The sequence below is a fragment of the Meles meles genome, chromosome 18 (genome assembly GCF_922984935.1).
Source record: "Meles meles chromosome 18, mMelMel3.1 paternal haplotype, whole genome shotgun sequence".
Taxonomy (NCBI): domain Eukaryota; kingdom Metazoa; phylum Chordata; class Mammalia; order Carnivora; family Mustelidae; genus Meles; species Meles meles.
Window position 1 is genome coordinate 9563684 of NC_060083.1, and position 16258 is coordinate 9579941.

The following is a 16258-nucleotide window of genomic DNA, read 5'->3' on the forward strand; positions in this document are numbered from 1 at the left end:
ATATATACACACACACACATACACGCACACACACACAGCGGAACCACAAGAGAGACAGAAGCCTTGGAGGCAGGGGGCAGACGCAATGACAGCTCCCCTCTATCCTTAACCTGCACTCCTCTGAGGCAGAAAGGCACAGGAAACGGAAGGAGTTGAGGACGGACCAGGGGGGTTTGCGTTTCAGAACAGGTCAAAATTCCAAAACCACGGACATTTTTGGGAGAACTGAGATTGCAGACATTTATTTTTTGGGCAAATATGATTTCGCAAACTAGCTTCCAGAATTTGGTGGTTCTGGGCAACAAATGAGGTCGTGGCAAATTGGAGATTAAAATACGAGTATCGGAGCTTGTGAATTTCATATTGTGAATTTCAGGCGTTGGAAATTTGGGATTTCGCAATTTCGTCTTTGGAAAATGATTCAAGTCTTGTCAGTTTGTGCCCTCGTTCCCCATGTTCCCTGGGGAGAAGGGTGATGGTAGAGCGGAAAGGCCACTGGCTCTGTACCACAGCACGCAAGGTTTAGAATCCTACAGACTGTAGCTCTATATGTAGTGAGGACCCCGATTTAGAGAAACTGACCAATATTTATCTCCGCATCTGTGTGTGTGTCCAACTCTCTAGGCCAATAAACCAACAAGACAGACAAACTGTGCTCCGCAGTGAGATGCCAAATGCACTTCTTTGCGGGGCTGGCGGGTGGGCTGCACGGAGATGTGCTTCCCTTGCCCCCCAGGGATCCTGGGAGCTGGCTGGATGATCCCTGAGGGCACAGCCTCCAGCCGCCGAGGAGGTCTGAGGGCTTGGGGACCCTGTGCAACTCCCTGAAATGGCGGCAGCCGCTAGTGCTGGAGCTGACTTTGGTCTGACCTCCAGGCAGACACATTAACTCAGCCCAGTTCACACAGCCTGCCGGGCACAGGAGCCTACTGTCCGGCGCGCCTCACACCTGGCACCACCCGTGCTCCAAACCGAACAGCAGTGGGCATAAAATGAGGGATGGTCGTGAGATATGACCACCTTTTCTTTTGCTACTCCTGGCCTCTCATTGTCTCCAACTGCTTATCACCACGCCCCTCCCCTTAATTTTGTCTAATGTTATGGGGGGATGGGCAAGTCAAACAAGCCAAGCTGGGCAGCTGGGCAGGGCGGGGTGGGGGTAGGGGGCTGGTTTGAGGAATTCTGGAACAAATACCTTGACCAGGGTGGGCAGCCACACTCACGGCCCTAGTAAGTTGCTGCCAACAGGGGAATCAGGCCTGGTGTTACCACAGTTTTAACTTCTTTTTTCCCCTAAGAGAAGTCAGAAATACACAGAAATTTCTCTGTGCAATATCCAACTTTTTAAAGTAGCTAACTCACACTACAAATCATGCAGGTCAACAACACAGGTCACACAAACACACCAGTTTGCAACCTCTGATGTGTACTGGGTAGAGCTTTTGCTCCCAACTCACATGACCCTCAGACTTAGGGACAGATACTATTCTTAGCTCCATTTTACAGTCCTGGAATCTCAGGCCCAGAGCGGTTGAGTACCTATCTAAAGTCTGAGCACCGAAGCTGGAACCTGAATGAAGGTTTTTAAAGTGCTCTTTTTTCCCCTCAAATGCATCCTTTCACTTATTACAAAACAATAAATTACGGAAAAGTAAAAACAGAGAAGGTCCACTAGTCTCAACTTGCAAACATAAGCACTGATAATAACTGGTGTATTTCCTTCCAGGAAAGAAAAAATCCTTAATCACTCAACGAATGTGAAGCACCTGCTATCCCATAGGTCAGGCCCTGTGCTAGGTGCTGGAGATAGTACAGCGAACAGGACGCAGTCCCTGCCCTCCTAGAGCGTACAATCTACTTCTCATTCTTTGTTCCATTTTGCCGGCGACCTAGCGTTGATATCCAAAGAAACTTCTACAAGAAACCAAAGAACAAATAAACTGATAGTGCATTTCTGTTGGGGCCGAAGGCTTCATTCGGCCCTGTCCCCCTTGGGCGCTCTCCCCAGAGAGGCAATGATGTGCGAAGCCTGGATTCCTAGTGGAGTCGAGAGGGAGAAAGGGACAGGCCTTGGGAGTACTGCCCACTCTCAGCTCAGCTGGCAGAGGACTCGCGTCTTGGCCCTCTGTCCTCAAGGAAAGGGGTCGGCGGGGGGCAAGTGGTACGAGGCGTCCAGGAAGATGACGAGGGTCCCAACGCTCGTGAAGATGATGAAGGTCCACAGGAAAAGGCGATCCACTACCATGGCCACAAACTGCCAGTCTTCCTTCAGCTGGGGGTAGGCAGAGTAAACTGTCCCTGAGCTCCAGACCCACAGGGAAGGCCTGCCCTGTACCCTTGCCCTTGCCCTACCGCTCAGAGACAGGGGCGGGCCGCGAGACGAGGAAAACGAAACTGCGGGTGACGGATGGAGCGAGGAGCCAGTCGGAACACAGGGGGGCGGGACCAAGGGAGGCAAGCTTCCAATCAGAAGCAAAAGCGGATGCTGGGGGCGGAGCCGAGGTCTGCGGGTGGAGCCAAGGCCACCCAGGCCCTGCCCTGCTCCACCGTCATTGGACTTACCGCGTCGTGGTCCTCCTGTTCCTGCAGCTGCCGGGCGATGTAGCCGATCGAGGAAACGACCTCCCGTAGCTCGGGAGGCAGGCCCACGGTCCGAGTCGGACCGTCGATAAGTCGCCGCAGGTCCGGGGCAGACAGCTCAGGCTGGAACCTGGAAGAGGCGGGACAGTTGGGCCACGGTCTAGGCTCCGTCCCGACTCCCTCCTCCAACACTCTTGTCAGTTTTCAAACCGTGAGAAGGCCCTTTAGGCTCTCCCCGCCAGCGGCGACCTCTCCAGCCTTCCGCAATTCCTCCCATCTTTCTACGCTTTAGTTTCCGCCTTTCCGCAAAGTAGGCGGCGGAACGGGGTACTACAATTCCCATGATCCTCAAGGGCATCTTCCGGGACCTCAAGCCGCCTGCCTCTGCACAGTCTTCTGGGAACTGTAGTTCCCGCTCTCCCTTACTTGTAGGCGACGGGGAGTAGGTGCTACCTGTTGGGTTTGGGGAAAAGAAAATCGTTCGGTGGCTTCCGGATGAAATATTCATCTGTTCCCCGACCCCAGCCACTTCCTGGAGAATCCCGCAGGGCCACAGGAGGTGGCTCCGGCATCAGGTCTCTCTCGGGTTTGGGCCTCTTCAGACCCAGGTATAGAGGGAGTTTATGGATGAAGATCTGCAGAGTAGAAAGGCGAGTTGGCGGGGGGCGCTCATGGTTTCAGATCGGAGGGGAAGCCGCCCGCCGACCCCATCCACCGGCCCATCCCCGCGCCTGCGTGCGCGAGTCCCGCCCAGCCACGCAGCCTCAAGAGCTCCGAAGTAGGTGGCAGACACTGGCAATGTGTCCCTGGAACCCAGGATGGGCAGTGCTGACGAAGGAAAGATGGGATCTAAGACATGACAGTGTCGAGGGGTAAAGTCGACTGCGCAACGTTTCAGCACCCAACAGGCCTCGGCACCAAGACGCTCCACCCCAGGAGCTGTAGTTCTCCCTCCGGTCTGAGAAAGGGGAGGTTGAAGGCGGTAGGAGGGCTGCAGGGGCGATACTGGCACAGAACAGCGAACGCCAGCACCAAGGGTTAACACCGAGGTCCATCTTACCTGGCGGACCCAAACGGGCATTTGGTGGGTGTGGGGTGAGCGATGATGCAGGTTGAGGACGACGACGCTGAGGATGACGGAGAAAGTGACGAGGACCATGGTAAACATGAGGTACTTGATAATGATGGGGACAGACAGGGAGGTCTCAGGAACTTTGTCTGCCAGCAGCAACAGGAACACGGTCAGGGTCAGCAGGGCAAAGATGGAGAGCCCCATCTTCTCTCCTTGCGGGGCAGAGAGGAAGGCAGAAGGATCAGGCTTTGCCAGAAGGCAATTTCCATGGCCTAATCAGTGACCGTGTTTCCAGCCCACACAAGCATAGGCTTTGGGAAGGGCCAAGTGCACGCAGATGACTCCTACAATTATACCTCCAGCCCGGACTTACTGTCCTTAACCCCGGATTTATAGCCACCTGCTAACTGAACATCTCCGCTTGGATGTCCAGTAGACATCGTAAACTTAACCTGTCCCACACCGAATCCCCTGATCACCAGCCCCTCCCACAGGCTCCCCCACTTCATGAATGACCAGTCCTGGGGCAGGCCAAAATCCTCTCAGTGATTCTCAACGCTCCTCACTCTTTCTCATCCCATATCCAATCCACAGCAAACCCTACCGGCTCCACCTTCAAAATATATCCCTACAAAACACCACGAACTCAGATCTGAGTTTTTATAAAGGTCTCCTCTTCGCTGCATCCTACTTCCCCCTGCTGACTGTTCTCAACCGAGCAGCCAGATTGCTTGTTAAAAAAATGTAAATCAGATCGTATCACTTCTCTTCTCCAAACCTTCCCGTGGTTTGCATCTTCCTGAGCATCAAAGCCAGACCTCAGCGTGTTTGACTGTTTGACGAGGCCTTCTTCCCATTATCTCTTTGACTTTATCTCCTACTGTTTTTCTCCGGCTTCCTTCATTCAGTTATCCTGGCTCTTTCTTGAATATGCAAGACTCACTCCCACTTCTGGGCTTTTGCACTCATTGTTAACTGTGCTCGGTACATCTTCCCTCAGATATCCATCTGCCAGGGTCATTCTCTCATCCCCTTCAACTCTTCCTTCAAATATTGGTCAAATATTTCCTTTTTATTGAGGCATTCACTGGCCATTCTGGTTTTTTCTTAAAATTTTAAGTGACCTCGGGCGCCTGGGTGGCTCAGTGGGTTAAGCCGCTGCCTTCGGCTCAGGTCATGATCTCGGGGTCCTGGGATTGAGTCCCACATCGGGCTCTCTGCTGAGCAGAGCCTGCTTCCCTCTCTCTCTCTCTCTCTCTCTCTCTGCCTGCCTCTCTATCTACTTGTGATCTCTGTCAAATAAATAAATAAAATCTTTAAAAAAATTTGTTTAAGTGATCGCTACACTCAGCACGGGTCTCGAACTCACAGACCTGAGATCAGGAGTCACGTACTGTATGGACAGAGCCAGCCAGGGGCCCCTGACCATTCTATTTTATTGTTATTTATTTATTTTTTTAGAGCGGGAGAGGGAGAGAATAATTATTTTTTAAGATTTTATTTATTTATTTGAGAGAGAGAGTGAGAGAGAGAGCATGAGAGCTGAGAAGGTCAGAGGGAGTAGCGGACTCCCCATGGAGCTGGGACCCCCCCCCCCCCGGATGCGGGACTCGATCCTGGGACTCCATGATCATGACCTGAGCCCAAGGCAGTCATTTCACCAACTGAGCCACGCAGGCACCCAAGAGAGAGAAAATCTTAAAGCAGGCTGCACACCCAGCATGGAGCCTGTCTTGGGGCTGATCGTCACACCCCTGAGGTATGACCTAAGGAGAAATCAAGAGTCAGGCACTGAACCAACTGGGCCAGCCAGGTGCCCCCCGTTCTATTTTAAATTATAACACCCAACCCCCAGTCTCATCCTCTCTACCACTCTTCCTGCTTATGTTCCTCCCTAGGACCCGTCCTCTTCTAATACACTATCTAACAGATGTATTTGCTTTATTGACGTCTCCCCACTAGAATGTAAACTCCACAAGGGCAAGGAGTTTTGTCTCTGATTCACTGATGGAGCCCCACTGCCTAGCACATGACAGATACTAAACAAACCCCACTGCATGAATGAACAGACCAACCCTTGTCGCCCATTTTAGCACCTAAATGGCAATTTGGAGCATCTAAAAATGAAACAAAGTAAATAAGGGGATGCCGGGTGCTGATTATTCCCGTGACATAAAACAGGCACCTCTAACTTCAAGGAAGGTATTGAAATAAAAAACGTTTATGGTCTACTCTACTTAAGTCCTGTAATATTGGGTTCCAAGGTTTGCCCTGCTCGGAAGGAAGCAGAAGTTACATTTGGAAGATTGTTCTAGAGCTGGATCACTTTCCTTCCCTAGGCAGAGAACTCGATGCCAGGGAGAAGGAGAGCATACTTTAAATGCCAGAGCTAAGGATTCCAGTCTGGGAATCAGACCGGCACCAACCAGAGTTGGAATCAAGACACTACCTGTCTCTGACTGTAGCTGGAACTGAGGCAAATGACTTAAACTCTCTCAGCTTCTCTGACCTCCTCTGTAAAAGGGGAAGACAATTCAGCACTCACCTCACAGAGGTGTTCTAAAGATTAGAGCTGAGTTGGTGTAGGAGTGCCTGGCTGGTGCAGTCGGTTAAGGGACTGACTCTTGATTTCTGGGGGGGTCGTGGTCTCTGGGTCATGAGATCGAGACCCGTGTCTGGCTCTGTGCTGAGCCCAGAGTCTGCTTGAGATTCTCTCTCTCTGCCCCTCCCCCCTTATAAAAAATCAATCAATAAAAAAGGAATTGAGTTATATGTAACATGTTCATTGTACTACTTATAGCAAATGCTCAAAAATAGTAAAAATAATACCAACACTTACATAGAATTTATTTGGTACCAGGCATAGTTCTATTAACTCAATTAATCCTCAAAATAATCCTATTAGGTGGGGACGAATAGGAAGGAATTTGCCCAAGGTTACTCTGTAACTACATTATGCTTCCTCCTAGAGAAATGTTGCTGTTATTCCTAAAGGACTCTCCAAAGGGCTAGTAGGTGTCTGAAAAATAACAGGGGGGTGTGGGGGGTGGATACCAGGACTAGGGAAAGTGAAAGGGAGCGTTGTCTAACCCCAGGAATTGGTCGGTTCCAAGGATGGGATTTTAGGATTCTGGAGGAAAGCGTTCTGGAGTTCCTAGATGGACAGACCTGGGCTGCAGAAAAGGGTTCAGGAGTTTCTAGATGGAGAGACCTGGGCTGCAGAGCCCCCCACCCCACCCCACCGCACCCCCAGCCTGAGGTTGGAGGGAAAACCTGGATCCAGGAAGAGCCTCTGGCTGAAGGGAAAACCTGGGCAAGACTGCTGCAGCACAATCCATGATGGCTTGGGCTGGCCCAAAAACCTTGTCTGGTTTCCGAGTGGACAGGAAGCTGAGCAGCTGGTAAGAAGGTGGGTTGTCGGCTCCTCCTCCCTTACCTGCATCTGGGGGCAGGTAGAAGACGAAGATGGCCAGAAGAGTGATGAGGATGCATGGGGCGATGACGTTGACCAGGTAGAAGAGAGGCTTCCGGCGAATGATGAGGTAGAAGGTGACTTCTTCGCGCTGTCCTTCCCCGCCTCCCCTAGGATCCGTGGGAGGCTGGATTAGCCGAGAAGGCTTGTGGATAATTTCCCATTGGCCATTCTCTGGGAGGAAAGAGAGGGGAGAGAAAAAAAGGGACACAGATGTGGGACCTGTCCTTATTGTCGCCAGATATGGCTTGCTCTGCCACATCCTAGACCTGGGAGTGGCTGATGGGATAAGACACTAGCTGTGACCCTGGGCCGGGCAGCCCATCTCTGATGAACGTGAACGAGTCTCCACTTCCTTATCTGCGAAATGTAGAGAATCCCACTTATCCTGCCGACCCCACAGGGTCAGAGTGGGCATTGCTGAAGGAGGGTATGTATCAGCCTGTTAGAAACTGGAAATCATAAGAGCCCATGGGAGGGGGAGCCATGCCCACTCACCAATGAAGGTCCCCTCATGAATGTGCACTTCCTGCCGCTCCTGCTTGTCGGGCCCCAAGCCGGTCCGCAGGCTGACCTCTGAGCTGTCATAGCTGTAGGAGCTGAACACCATGGTGCAGTTCTGCCAGTCGAATGGGAAGTAGGTGACCTGGATGGAGGGAGGTCATTAGGCAGGTCACAGGGACATAGGGTCACAGATGAATTGGAAGGTTATTAAGGGGGGCTATGGGCAACGGAAACGAGGTCACTGAGAAACACTGCAGCTCAGCGATCGTGGACAGAGAAGGTGAAACCACGCCAAGTCAGGAGGATGGGCGCGATGGGAGGGTTATGGGGGATGATGGCGGAGGGACGGGAGTCGCTCGGGAAGCAGGGTTCCCAGGGGAATCCCGGGCACCTGGATGCTGCAGCTGCTACGGTAGAGGCCTGGAGGCTGCCAGCGCACGGAACCATTGGAAGACACCACGACGTTCAAATCCAGGGCAACGTCAAAATTCCCGTCGTTGCTGCGGGGGCGGAACCTCCTCAGCGGGAATCAGACCCCGCCCCCAGGACACCCCGCCCCCAGAGACTCCGCCCACCTCCCGGTCGTGGGAAGAGCCTACTTGTTCAGGAGCACAATGTCCGGAAGCCACACGGATTCAGCCGTGATGCGGAGTGAATCGATGCCCTCGTGCTGCGCGGGGTCCCAGCTCAGCCTGTAGTCAGTCCACTCCTGTGGGAGCAGAGGCTGAGGGGCTGTCGGGGGCTGGAGCCCGGGAGGGGACGTGGGATGTCCGCAGGAAGCCGGGAGGGAGGGCAGGGAAGGGAAGCCGACAGGGCTATGGTTCGGGAATTCGGGGTTCTGGTTCCGACTGCACCTTTACTCGCTGGGACCCCATCAACTAATTTCCCATTCCCTCGCCCCGGGCCCCAAATTTTTGATCTGTAAAAATGAGGAGATTGCACTAGCTAGCCACTAAAACAGTTGTTTTCAAGCTGCAGGTCGCGACCCTTTAGTGGATCAGAAATCAAATTCGTGGCCCCAAAACAGTGTTTTTAAAAAATTAGAGTAAGGAATGCGTGGAATGCAGCTCCCAGAGTAAAGATAGGTATTGTTTCCTGAAGCTTCCGTTTCCGTTCCGTTTTCTGAGGTCGTGATGCAGGAACTGCTCTTACCGAGCGGGACATGGGAGGAAATTGGGAAGGCAGCGGGTCGCCCTCTCCCACCCCGTGGGGTCTGCATACCAGGTCTAAGTACACCTTTGTGCTCATCTCCTCATCCTTTTCGTTCTAGAAGGGAAAAGTTTAAAGGGTAAAAGTGACGTGAGCCGAGAGAAATGAAGGGGCTCGGCGGGTCAAGGTCTATCTGGAAACCTCTGTTTTCCAGAATCCCACTCTCTTGGCGCCAAGCCCCTCCCCCTAGATGCTGCGTTGGTTTGAGCCCCGCCTCTACCTCAGAAACTTCCGGCGGTCTACAGCGCCAGCCAATCAGGCTACCAGCCCGCTGGCCCCCCCCCCCCGGCCCCGCCCCGGGGCCCCACCCCCAGCCCCTAACTCACCCCGCGCTGAATCTCCGCGGGCTGTGGTTTCGCGGCCAGATCCCGCGCCAAGCTCCGCCCCAGCCTGCGACCCCGCCCCAAGCCCCGCCCCCCAGCCAGTCCCGCGGCCCAGGCTTAGCTTCAGGGTTCCTCGCCCTGCCCCGCTCTGCTGGCGGCGGGTCCAGCCGCCACGCCCACAGCTTGTCCGTGAGTCCCATAACCGCCCGTCCATGTCCCGGCCTGGCCTCGCCCCACGCCCCGCCCCCAGACGGCCCTCGCTCCCGCCCCGCCCAAAGCCACGCCCGCAGCGGGTCAGCCTGCCAGACCGCAGCCCGGGCGTGCGCCCTCACCAGGCTGATGAGTTGCGCCAGGGTGAGGCCAATGCTGACCCCGACACGGTCCCCCACCTCCCGCGCCGGCCTCACCGAGCTGTCATAGCCAGAGAAGAGCTTCTCGCGGAGCCGGCCCTCCGCCTCCGTGCCGCGGACGCCTGGAGGAGGAGGGCTCGGAGTGAAGCCACCGCGCCCGGTCACGACCCCTGGCCCCGTCACTGCCCCCCAGAGGCCCAGACGTACCCGGGGCGAGCGGCGCCCCTAGCGCCCCCAGCACCAGCACCAGCAGCGCCCCTGGGGTCATAGCCCGGCCGCGTTGCTCAGTGAGTTCGCTCGGTTCGCCAGCGCAGGGGAAGTGACGAGACGCCCAGGAATGTGCACCTGTCGTTGGGGGGCAGCCGCCAGCCCACCCGCCCCGCCCCTGGGACCTGGTCCCGCCCCAAGCAACTGCCAATGCCCGCCACCCATGGATGACAGACGACACTTTAGTTGTATAAATCTTTAATTGAGAAAGCATGGAGTGGAGACCCCGTCCCCTGGGAGCAGCCAGGAGATGGGTTGATCCTGAGCGGGGGTCTGTGCGGGCCAGGGGAATATGTACCCCTCTTGCAACAAGCGAGAAATAGAGCTCCTCCCTTTAGGGTCTCCCTGGGTCTGAGGCTACTGGGAGTCCCCCTCCTAGTTCACTGGTGGGCTCCTGATCTTTTTCAGGCCTGCCCCTAGCTCTCCACGCTTTTCAGAAAAATCTAGTCAGGCCCTTTTTGGGTACCTAAAACTTAGCTGAAGTTATAAGCTGTAAGGTAAAGCAGTTCTATTAAGTTAGAAGCTCTGGGGTTATGTGAGGTCTCAGAGCCCAAGGGGCCCTCACGGTCCTTGGCCTGACTTGTAGGGGAGAGGGGCAGAACTTATTGCTGAATTGGGGTCCTGCACTGGGGAGCAACGCTGTGTTCTGTTTGTTCTTTTCATTCTAGATCCATTACTTTGGAGACCTCAGCTTTAAAGCGGATCTGGAAGGAATTCCTGCTGAGGTAGCTAAGTGTTCACGTGCCCCCAACCCAGGCACAGCCAAAATAATGCCACGGTTTTGGCCCCTTGGCCATCCCAGCTTCCCTGCTGTGAGCAAGGATTCCTTCCCAACCTCCTCTGCCCTTCCTCAGACTCCGTTTCCCTGGCAGGACCCCAGCTGAGCTGCCCGAGCTGGAAACGGCATGTAAAAATAAGGTTAGCGTTCTATAGGAAGAATCGGATTTTTAGAAAGTCTAGGAAAAATCAGAAGTGTTTCTTGATTCATCAACAAAGTTCTTGGTGAATCACAGCTGGGTTCTTTCCGGAGCTCACCTGTGATAGGCGTTACTAGAGAAGGTAGGAGGGCAGGTCTCTATGAGCACTAATATGGCTGTATAGGCCCCGGTTCCATGCTGGAGGGAAGGGCTGAGAGTCGTGGTCTATGTCCTAGAGCTGGGATTCCGAAGGACGTATGGCTCCATGTGCGTCTAGAACCCCATGCTCTAGAATTGGGTGTCTTTGGGATAAGAAAGTTAAAACTGTGGTGATCTGAGACTGGTCCTAGTTCAGGCCAAGGCCAGCAGCTGGACAGGGCTCAAATCTAGCCTCCCTCTACCTGGAAACCAGGGGTCCATCTGGGTCAAGGACAGAAGCCTGCTGGATCCACAGTGGAGCCTGGCAGCATGCCAGCATTCCAGCACAGAGCCTTAGTGCAAAAAGGGCCCTGGCCAGGGTGCCTGGTGTTCCAGAACCCGTCCAGAACAAGGCAGGAGGTGGAGTCGGGCAAAAAGGAAACTGATCCTGAGCTCTTGTGGACCTATAAATCTATGGCTCAGAGGCAATGAAGAGGGCATAGGGCTCCAGGAACTGACTGAGCCCGGGGTGCTGTTCTCTCGGCTTTGGATCCCCCCTTGGGCCTTCTTGGGAAAAGGCTTTGGGGGGCTGTGTGGGAGGAAAGCAGTGATCAGCCAGGACCATTTACAGAATCCCCCTCTCTGAACTCCTCCCAGGCGCTGGAAGCCTGGGGTCAGGGGTGGGGGGGAGTCACAGCCAGCCCCTCGGCTCCCTCAGGACAGAGCACCCGCTGGGACTGGGCTGCTCAGGGCATGAGTATGGCGGCAGGGGTTGGGGCAGGGCCGGGAGCAGGGCCGGGGGACAGGCTGCGACAGTGACTGGCTCCATGCAAGGGCAGGGAGCCTCCAGTCCACGGACTATGTTTCAGGGGGCAGGGGGACTGGGAGGGGAGGTCTCAGGGACACTGTGGAGAGAAGGCTCCCGGTACATGGCCACTGTGAAGGGGAGAGAGAGGAGTAGGAAGGAGAATTAGGCCCAGAGAGAGCTAGAAGGAATCAGAGCTCTGAAAGGGTGCCCTTCCCCAACACTCATCCTCTGGGAACCCCAGCCCACAGGAGGAGGGCTCCCCAAGCCCCCAAAGTCTAAAGCCTTCTTCCTTGCTTGACTCGGCATAACAGGTGTCCTCCTGGATACTTGAAGGCCCTGATTTTTGTGTCACTCAATGTCCACATCAAGGCCAGTACCCTCCCGTGTGGCCCACCTTTTCCGCAGTCCCTACTCACCCTCCAGGAGCTTGGGCACAAAGTGGGCAGCTGCCTTGGTCTTCTTGACTCGATTTCCTTTCATGACTCGGCCCTCCTTGTCCAGGCCCAGGTACCAGGCCCGGCCCGAGCGGCGCTGGCGATAGAGTGCGGAGGCATACAGAACGTAGTAATTCTCGAAGACGCATTCCTTGAAGCGACACTCAGCTGTGAAATGTGGCTGAGGAGACAGAGACCCAGAAAGGCCCACAAAGAGACACAAAAAGAAGTATCACTGGACAGAAGGGGGCCCTGGGAAGACCAAGAGCCAGGATAGAATCCACACATTTTGGGCTGGGAGGGCTCACTTCTCACTCCATGCAGACACCAGGAGAAAAGGAGGGTGAGGGAGAGTCTGGTCGCCCCCTAGATTTGGGGGGGAGCAGGGGGACTGGAATAAAAGGAAACTAGACCGGGGGGGGCAAACCCCAGGCCACTCATCCTCGCCGTCTCACCGAGCTGTACAGCAGCCCCTCTGCGTTCATGGCCATGTAGTGACCCAGCTTGGCACTCTGGATGGTGACCACACGGAGCCCCACAGGGATCAGGTTGAAGTGCGCTGGGGACGGGGAGAGGGGGGCATCAGTGCTCGGGGCCTCAGACCCACAGCTCAGCTCCACCCACCCCAGCCCCCAGCCCAGTTCCACAGCTTCCCTTGGGGGCCAAAGAGCCAGACAGAAAACAACGGCACCGGAAGTGGGAATAGGACGGTCCCCTCCTGTCCCCGTGTTCTCCCTTCCCACCCAGCCGCTGGCCTCCCCTCTCACTGAAAGAGCTGGTGTCCTCTGGGGTCCCCTGAATGCTCCCATCAGGATTCGCCTGGAGGTAGAAACCTTGACGGCAGAACAGTTTGGTGACGATGCCTTTGAGCTGAGGCTCTGGAGAGAGAGAGAGAGAGAGAGAGATTCATCTTCGAAAATGACATCTCTGTTCCCAGAACCATTCCTCCACTTGGCGGGATGGGAGGAAAGAAAGAGGGGAGAGTGCACGGGGAGGACTAGGGTCCCAGGGCCCCAGCTCTCTGATCCTCCAAGCAGGCTCTCTCCCACCTCTCTCTGACTCGGGAGGAAGCCCCGGTGTGGGTCCCTTCTGCTTCCTCTAACCCCCAGCTTTCCGCTTAATTTATTGAAATTTATTTAAATGGCTTAATTCCTACTCTACAGCTCCACCAGAAGTGGGGGAGGGGAGATGAGGGAAGAGGAAGGGGGGAGCCATCAGAAGGCAGAGGACGGAGGGAGGCAGGCAGGACTGCAGAAGGGCCAGTGTTTGTGACTGTGGGGCGGTGGCGAGGTGACCAGAGGGTCGGGCGCCCCCTCAGGGGTGGGGGTGGGACTGGGCCCGACGCTGACTCAGCACCTGCTGCTGCGGCTGCCGCTCGCTTGGCGCGGGCCTTGCCTTGGCCCCGTGCCGGCCTGTCTGACACTGACCCATCTGTCTGTCTGTCTGTCTGTCAGTCCGGCTCGCGGGGGGCCCGGCCCTCCCTGAGGCCCAGCCTCTCCCCTGCAGCCAGGTAACCCGCCTGAGGTGGGGGACATTCGGTACCAAACCCTAGGAAATGGGGTAAGGGGGCCGGGGAGCTGGCCAGGCGGGCGCAGTCACGTGGGGGCTGGGTCCCACTCAGAGGGTGGGCTGCGGACCGTACCACTACGGAGGGCCGGCGGCGGGGGGCGGGGGGAGGAGGGCACGAGGGGGCTGCCCCTGGGGGAGCTGGGAGCAGGCGGGAGCGGGCCCAGAGGGACTCCTGCCAGTCGTGCCTGGACGGGGACCACGCGCCAACCCTCCCAACTCTCCCGCCCGGTCGCTTGCTCTCGGCCGACTTCCCCGTACCCCCTCGTAGGTGGTACGACCCCCCAGTCTCCGCGCGGTTCTCTCGTCCCGTACAGGGTCTGAGTTCCTCGCGGCAGAGGGTATCCCCCCCCGCCCCGAGCTTGGGGGAGCCGCTTTCGGAGCCGCGTAGGGGGTAATGGGGGGTGGCCGGCGCCCCTCTCGAGGCGCAGGTCACCGAGGAGGGCGCACAGAGGGGCGGGCCGGCGAGGTAGCTGCAAGGACACCCGGGGGAGAGCCGGGGAGATTGGCGCCGAGCCACGCAGGCTCGGCCAGCAGGAACGGAGCCAAGGCGTGGAGGAGCGGGAGAACCGGGGCGGGGGCGGGGCTGCCAGAGCTGCAGAAACCCCCGGGGTGACCCAGGCGTCCGGAACCCCCAGGCCCCTCCGCCCGGCATTGAAAGAATCGCGAGAGCCGGCACGTAGGCGGCGGACGGTGGGGGTGGGGACTCCTGCGTGGGGTGGGGGGAGGTGGGGGGCGGCAAGCCGGAGCCGCGAGGCTTGGGAGTGCCAGACCTAGCCCCCCAAGCCTTCCCCTTGCCCTCGACAGCAAGGAGACTCCGGATTATGGGCAAAAGAGAGGGGAAACTGAGGCATCGTCCGGCAGAGACTTTGTGGTCCTGGCCCACCCCCTTCCACTTTCGGGGAACCCCCCCTCAGTCGGGCCCCATCCTTCGGAGTCCCTGGCCTCAACCTCCCAGGCGGAGAGACCCCAGGCCCGGAGACCCCGCTCCAGCCACTCACCAGGGCCGCGGTCCGGCCGCGCGGGCCGCCCCCCGCACAGTCGCACCTTGGACAGCAGGATGAGGAGCTGCTTCTGGCAAAGGGACTTGGTGCCGCGGGGACACACGCGCCGCTGCGCCGACACGGGCCGGCTGCCCCCGGGCTCGCGGACCTCCCGCTTCTGCCGGATCAGGCTACTGGCCAGAGCCGCCATGGCGCCCCGGGAGGAGACACCCCCAAACCGGCAGGGCCCCGGAGCGGCGCTGGGCTCAAGAGAAGCCCGCTCACCAGGGCATCCTCTCGACGCTGGAGTCCCAACTCACCGCCTCACCCACGGGACCTGAGGATAAGCCCCAGACCCCTCACCCCCCAGCCGCCAGCTCCCACCCTTGGGCTCCGTGCTAGCTCGACTGGCCCCAGCGCCCTGTGTATCTGTTGACCCCACCCTCGACTTTTGTCCCCTACTGGAAACTACCCTGTTCTTCACTGTCCCTGTCCCCACTTCCCTTAGGCCAAAGTCAAGACCCTCAAAATTTGCAAGATGTGGTTCCAATAGTCCCAGGCACCGTTCCACCCTATTTTGGGGACCCGCACTCCTCCCAAATCCACTCTTGTAACCTAAAGGGTGCGGGTCATTAGCTTTGATATATTAGCTCAACCCCATCCCTGCGGGGGCACTGCCAATGTCAGGGAGGAACTCAACCTTGGTGTCTTTGCCACCCTCTAAGTGGAAAGGATCCCCCACTTTTTTCAATGAAGTCCCCCCAAACTGTCAGGGAACACCCAGGCTGTCCCCGTTCAGCGATTAGGGGTTCCCAGACCCTGTCTCTGGGCCATACCTTTTTTTCACCAAGTCACCTCCATTTCTAGTGGTACATGGTTCCAGCCGCTGCGCCCCTTTCCTCACCTGGTCACCCTCCACCCCTTTTGAAGTCACCTCCAAATCCACCCTTCCTAGGGCTTGTCTGGAGGGCTTCTGTCACCTCGAGATAAGGAGCATCCGGTCCCCCCCCCCCCCGTTGCCCCTTAATTTCCTCGGGGACAGCTGGTGCTGTTTAGATCCCACGCCCTCCAATCCAATCAGCCCCCCGAGAGGAGTGCACCCACGTTATCACCGGTTCCCAACTGTGAACAGGCCCCCTACAAGTCAGAGTGCATCAGGGCTTTCTGCGACAGGGCTCCTCGTCTTCCCCGGGACAGCCTACAGCACCCCTCTTCCTTCCCCGACGCCCCTCAACCTGTCCTGTCTTGTTGATCCGGCGACGGGTGGCGCTGGCTCCGGTTCCAGGCTCCTCCCTCCCTGTCCCTCGCCAGCGGAGCTTCCCCCCACGCCGGGCTACGCGCCCCGGACCCCAGGTAGGAGGAAGGGTGTCTCCGCAGAGCGCCCTGGTCCGGCGAAGTCAGAGCACCAGGCCGGGCGCCTGGACCAAGCAGAGCGGCGGCGGAGGCGGCGGCAGCGGCAGCGGCAGTGGGGAGCTGAGGCGGCGGCGGCGGCGACAGCAGCTCCCCCTCCTCGGAGAGCCGGCCCGGGGGCGGGGCAGGGGGCGGAGACGCCGGGAAAGAGGGGGGGGTGCAGCCGGGCGGGCGGAACCCGGGGGTTCCTTGGAGGCAGGGAGTGGGGACAGTCTTAGACGCAGA

At 57.3% G+C, this 16258-nt stretch overlaps 2 protein-coding genes across 2 annotated transcripts; both read right to left on the bottom strand.

Annotated features, from left to right (window-relative positions):
* Window positions 1–213: 213 nt before the first annotated feature.
* Window positions 214–9802, bottom strand: CHRNB1 (cholinergic receptor nicotinic beta 1 subunit). Its single transcript, XM_045984685.1, has 11 exons — window positions 9718–9802; window positions 9493–9632; window positions 8850–8894; window positions 8228–8337; window positions 8020–8128; window positions 7623–7770; window positions 7089–7298; window positions 3641–3864; window positions 3034–3215; window positions 2563–2710; window positions 214–2272 (listed from the first exon to the last, which is right to left on the bottom strand). Exons 1-11 carry the CDS (start codon window positions 9776–9778, stop codon window positions 2132–2134), a joined length of 1518 nt encoding a protein of 505 aa, XP_045840641.1. The 5' UTR covers window positions 9779–9802; the 3' UTR covers window positions 214–2131.
* A 191-nt stretch (window positions 9803–9993) lies between these two features.
* Window positions 9994–15940, bottom strand: FGF11 (fibroblast growth factor 11). Its single transcript, XM_045986378.1, has 5 exons — window positions 14642–15940; window positions 12842–12952; window positions 12530–12633; window positions 12057–12255; window positions 9994–11768 (listed from the first exon to the last, which is right to left on the bottom strand). The coding sequence occupies exons 1-5, from the start codon at window positions 14832–14834 to the stop codon at window positions 11698–11700; spliced, it is 678 nt and encodes a 225-aa protein (XP_045842334.1). The 5' UTR covers window positions 14835–15940; the 3' UTR covers window positions 9994–11697.
* Window positions 15941–16258: the final 318 nt, after the last annotated feature.